The sequence below is a fragment of the Scophthalmus maximus genome, chromosome 21 (genome assembly GCF_022379125.1).
Source record: "Scophthalmus maximus strain ysfricsl-2021 chromosome 21, ASM2237912v1, whole genome shotgun sequence".
Classification (NCBI taxonomy): domain Eukaryota; kingdom Metazoa; phylum Chordata; class Actinopteri; order Pleuronectiformes; family Scophthalmidae; genus Scophthalmus; species Scophthalmus maximus.
The window spans coordinates 2,998,100-3,003,323 of record NC_061535.1 but is presented as its reverse complement, the minus strand read 5'-3'; the positions used below and the strand labels follow the sequence as shown (position 1 = coordinate 3,003,323).

The following is a 5,224-nucleotide window of genomic DNA, read 5'->3' as shown; positions in this document are numbered from 1 at the left end:
CGTTTGACTTTCACACAGGTAGCGTGCGCTCGGGCAAATATTCGCTTGATAATACAAGTTGTACGTTAACGTGTCCTTCAGGCTGTGGGACAATATTTCCTTTGTCTTTGTTTCATCCTAACTATTTAGGAGTGATGTAAAAAAAGGTGACGTACACACTTAGACCATATAGACATGACACAAAGCACGTTATGAACGACCATAAACTTTTATTTCGATTTTACAATTCAAGTAGATTTTCATGGAAGACATCTCTTCTACAAAACTTCCACTAATGAATTTAAATCACTCAATTACTGACACATCTGGTCCACTTTCCCTTATTAAAAACAAGAGTTGAATTAAAGCAGCAACTACACGGACATATAAATATATATTTATATATTGGTCAGAACAGGTAACAATGAGTGAACAGTCACTGAACAAAATACTGCCTTAAAAACCTCAAATCCGAAGAGTCGAGTACATCACATTTCTAAACAGAGGCATGAAAACATGATGGTTACTGGCAATAACACCGGTTTGATGCCTTTGGGATACTGATAACGGTGGGCACCTTAGGACCCATTACTTTTGTTTAAACAAGCAGTATTTGTTGATGGTGTTGATGTTGAACTATGAGTCAACATTCTGGCAAAGGTTGAGTCCTGCAGCGAGAAGCGAATCTTATCAAAATATCTACAAACACTGCACATGGACCTTAAGTGCCCCATGTTTGCTTAACAGTTATAGTATCTTTTCCTCATTATTTAATCATCATGGGAGACCAGGCGGTTTAAAAAAAAGGAAGGTAAATGAAAAGGTCAAGTTTGGCAGTTAAAGACAGAATATGCCTGAGCATCACTGGAATGTCTTTGGCTCTTAAAAGAGAGTTGTAGTAAAGAGATAAATTATGCCAACTAAAACTGCTTTAACTAGCAAAAAATATTAAAAAACATGGCAAGATTTGCAACTACGACACATATTACACAGATTCAACATAACGCAAATAATTACAATGAACCTAAGGCATAATTAACTGTTATGAACAAAAATATACTAAATCTACCACAACATAAATACACAGATTCCAATCATAAATTAGTCTACAAGTCTGTATACAAATATAAACAATACATCAACGACATCCCACAATTAAGAAAGTGCTTGCTTTCTTCTGTGGAAGAAGAACTTCAGATTTTCACAGACCCGTTAGAAACGAGGGCGAAAAACTGACCAGCTATGTGCACATGTTCAACCTTATGACGACTGAACAAAAAAATAATATTAAAAGTTTGTATAGTGTTGCTTTAAGAACTCTTATGCTTCTGACGTTTTCTCAGGACTGTGATGAATTTAAAAACGAAAGCTTAACGAAAAAAAGTCACTTTTGTAAAACAAAAAGCTAATATATGTTATAAAAGTGCAAAAACAAACCTGGTCAGGATGATGAACGGACGCCACAATTATGAGATGATTGATACTTGCAGTTCAGGCACAAGCCATTTGTTTTCCCAAAGAGACAGCAGATATTGAAAGTTTTGCTAAGGCACTTTAAAATGACCACAGTACTTTCTGGAGTCCCACTTCAGAATCAGCTGTTCAGAGCAAGTTCTTTTTTCCGGTTGATTTCAACATGTGCTGCCCGAACTGTGAAGAGAGACAGAAGGATAAATAAAGTGCATGGCAGCCGACTGACCACTTAGACATCAGTCACATTACATTACAACACCTTCTAGCTGTTAATCAGAAACTATGGTGAAATCAATCAAACATCTCTCACCAAAGGCGTTTCCGTTCGAGGCTTCACGTCCGGAACGGGAAGTTTGAAGTCATCCTTGTCGTTGTGTTCGCTGTCGTGTCGATAGCGGTGGGCAAACTTGCGTTTCAGGGCCTCGGCGATGAGAGTGGCGGCGTCCGTGGGCGCACCGGACTTAGCGTTGGCAACTCCCTCCACTGGACGGCTGTTAAAGCATACGGGTCACAAATATAACTCGAGCTGTCAGATCTTTGTCTTAGTTCTTACTACCTTTGAATAAATATGTTGCATTTCCCTGTACTTCAGGAAAATAAAAAGCTGGAGAATGTATTTGAAGGTAGGGAATGTGTTTCGGCCCACGTCTGAAGCGGAGGCCTACCTTTTGACTGAGCGCAACTTGACTTTACTCATGTCCTTCAGGACATCAAGCATGCTGGGGATCTCTGCCGGCTTGGAATCCAAAACCGTCTGTCCGTCGGTCTTCTTCCCTCTGCGCTCTTTTATCATATCTATGGCTGAAAATGTCCGCTGGAGATTTGGGGGCGGTAGGGGTGGTGGTGGAGGAGGGGGTGGTGGTGGAGGAGGGGGAGGCAGGGCGCCGCAGGGTGCAGGGGGAGGAGGAGGGGGTCCGGTGGTTGCAGCTGTAGTGAAATAAAGGAAAGAGGAATATCATAGCCGTGAAACTCTGCTGCCATCTAGGGGCCATTTTGTATCACTACAGTTGTGAAAAAGAGGAAAACAAATTACTCAAGTTACTTTGACACAATAGGGAGGTAGCTGAGTGTAGGATTTGGAAAAGACTGCGTTAGGAAATACCTGTCTGTGCGCTCTTCTCCTGAGCCAGCACGATTTGTGCAATCTGCGCTCTGAGCTTGGAGAGTTCCGTCTCCAGTGCGCTGATCTTCTGAATGGCCTCGTCATTGGCGGCTGTTGGCCCCTGGGGGTCCGGAGCCCCCTGGTTCAGGCTGGGCAGCGACCTCCGGCGAGTTAATGGTCTTCTCTGAGGATGAGGCTGATGGGCTCGAAACACGAGTCCCTTTGGAATCCCTGACCTGCTTCACGAAAATCGTGACATAACTACAGCTGATCAACAGAATCACAACATCCTAGACACTATTCGCCGAAATAAGCATATTCTTTAACATGAACTGCAATGCATATCTCCCACTCACCTGGGTCTGCCAAGGTAGCCTTCATCATCATCATTCTCCTCTTCCTCATCCCCGTCAATCCAGCTGATATCAGCCAGAGATGCCACCTGACAGTGCTGCCTCCTGGCACCAATCAGGACACCGGCGTTCTCGGTGTACGGATGAAGCTAAACGTGATAAAGAGACAAGCCACATGAAAGAATTAATAAGAAAAACATGCCAGATAAGAAAATACACCAGCACACACATGACAACAGTGCATTTCAACAATTCACAATAAGAGTTTAATGATATAGATGTGATTTGGGTTAAAACAAGGGAAGTTGAGAAGGAGGAGGGGAGGGAGGGGCTGTCGTTGATAAAAGGTTCAGGTGACTGAGTATGTCTTCAATCAGCACAAGGTTGTTGAAGGTTGCTAAACAAACTGACCTAAAGCAGACATACTGCATTCCCCATAGCTAGGGAGGGCGGCTGGAGACAGAAGAGAAGAGAAGGCACAGTGTTGAAGAAGACAGGGAAGAAAAGACAAGCTAATGTTTTTTTAATTACACACCGACACATCACAAAAAGACTGATCTGCTAACAGTTGAAAAACTCCTGTCCAACACATATCTCTGTTCTCATGACTTCACCCACTCTGTTTATGGTTCACAGCTGAAAACAGTCAGACATGCAAAGGTAAACTAAACTTGAAGAGGGCTTGTGAGTTGTTGTCATATGGCAGTGACTGGAACAGCCAGGAGAGACGCGACAGAAAGAGAAGACAGGGCCCACATCGTAAATGACAAACTTTAAGAACTTGAAAAACAAGATAAACAGATTAGGATTTATAAATACATTTTACATGACAAAAATGATGATCGTGTTACCTGAAAATGAACCCTGGGGCAGGGCTTGAGAGGAAGACTAGTAGCGATTCTCCTCACAATACTCCTCGAGGACCCGTAGGGCTTGGTTGATCCAAAAGCCTGTAAAAACAAAACATATAATACATAATGTAAACCACGAATACAAGAAGAAGAAAAAACACATTTCAACAACAGTTAATTTATCAATCAACTGAATGCAATCTTCAAAAACCGCAATGGAGCGGGAAAAACCAGGACATTTCACTTGTGTTTCTCAGGCGGCGTTTCATGGTCCGAAACATGGGATTGAAATGAAAACGTAGTAATATTTAGCAGACATCCACGACTCTCACATACCAGGTCCATTTCGACCCGTGCATCGTCTTTACTCATTTCTGTCAGTGCGTTTCAGGAGGGCAGGTGGACACACGCCTGGACGCCGAGGGCATCATCACCGAATGGTCACCTGGAAGCGAACACAAAGCAAAGAGTGAGGGATTCAGGTTGAAACATAAAGCTTGCAGAGCTTGAAAAACTGACATAAATTCTGTATCAGCATATTCAGTGGTTAATGGCTTGTATCAACTACATACAGTCAATCATGCAATATTTTCCTTGGCGGCACTTGATGGAGGATTGACTTGGAATGTCTCTGATCCATTTCTCCAATAAGTGGAGTCAGTGTGTAATGCAACTGTCAAATTGGCAACACGGCAAATAAAAATGACGGTATTGACATAAAGCAGACAGTAGGATGCCGATAAGATTCGATGCTTGGTAAATGTGAAATGTACAAACAGGCAGTAGCACAGGTAGAGAGGAAGCTCTCCCGTTGACGTTTCTGTCACTATTTCATAGATAAGATTGACTTGGCAGCTGTAAATATGATATTCCTAAGTAATTTAATTATTGGAGAAAAAAAATCAACGCAGTACTTGAAGCGCTCTGTCTCTTTATCTCACCAAGAAACGCTTGGAATTCACTCGCACTTCTCGGACAGATGTTAACTGATCTCACGCTAACGTGCTAGGCTAAATCAAACCGGCGGCTCGTAACTTTAGCGGACGGTGTGGCTAACTGATGCTAACGACCACAGCTAAGTCCTGCCAAGTTGAACAACCGGTGACACTTTTACTAAGATACGGTAACCACAGCGGTGGTTGTCGCGAATGTGTTAACTTTATATAAATATTCAAAGTCCCACTATGTACAGTTTGACTTTGGAGTAAACTTACCGAGAAAGACGTTTGCTGGCAACTTTCTCAACGTAACAACCTTGTCGGATTCCCACTAGAAGAGGCGACCCATGGAAAACAATTTGGCCCAGTTGGATTATACGGACTACAGCGGGTAGGTTGTGCCTATGTACGGTCGCCATTGGTTGTTCATAATGATTGACAGACACTCTCGCCAACTACATTTGACCTGTAAAATAAAACTATCTAATGATTGGGTTGCGTATCCGTCAATCAAATTACGCCGTCGGG

General features: G+C 42.6%; 1 protein-coding gene across 2 annotated transcripts; it reads right to left on the bottom strand.

Annotated features, from left to right (window-relative positions):
- Window positions 1-192: 192 nt before the first annotated feature.
- mtfr1 (mitochondrial fission regulator 1) lies at window positions 193-5,118 on the bottom strand. 2 transcript variants are annotated; one of them, XM_035618569.2, is made up of 8 exons: window positions 4,973-5,118; window positions 4,095-4,203; window positions 3,759-3,857; window positions 2,911-3,056; window positions 2,555-2,793; window positions 2,118-2,379; window positions 1,763-1,943; window positions 193-1,629 (listed from the first exon to the last, which is right to left on the bottom strand). In XM_035618569.2, exons 2-8 carry the CDS (start codon window positions 4,128-4,130, stop codon window positions 1,582-1,584), a joined length of 1,011 nt encoding a protein of 336 aa, XP_035474462.1. In that variant the 5' UTR covers window positions 4,131-4,203; window positions 4,973-5,118; the 3' UTR covers window positions 193-1,581. The 2 variants fall into 2 exon arrangements, with proteins under 2 accessions (XP_035474462.1, XP_035474463.1); XM_035618570.2 differs by having other exon boundaries at window positions 2,555-2,790.
- Window positions 5,119-5,224: the final 106 nt, after the last annotated feature.

Excerpts from the sequence above, each read along its gene's own strand:
- mtfr1 (XM_035618569.2), bottom strand. The coding sequence starts at position 4,130 with ATGAGTAAAGACGATGCACGGGTCGAAATGGACCTG. Across the intron at positions 3,057-3,758 it reads GCCCCAGGGTTCATTTTCAG|CTTCATCCGTACACCGAGAA; the intron begins GTAACACGATCA and ends TATCACGTTTAG. Across the intron at positions 2,380-2,554 it reads GGAGAAGAGCGCACAGACAG|CTGCAACCACCGGACCCCCT; the intron begins GTATTTCCTAAC and ends ATTTCACTACAG.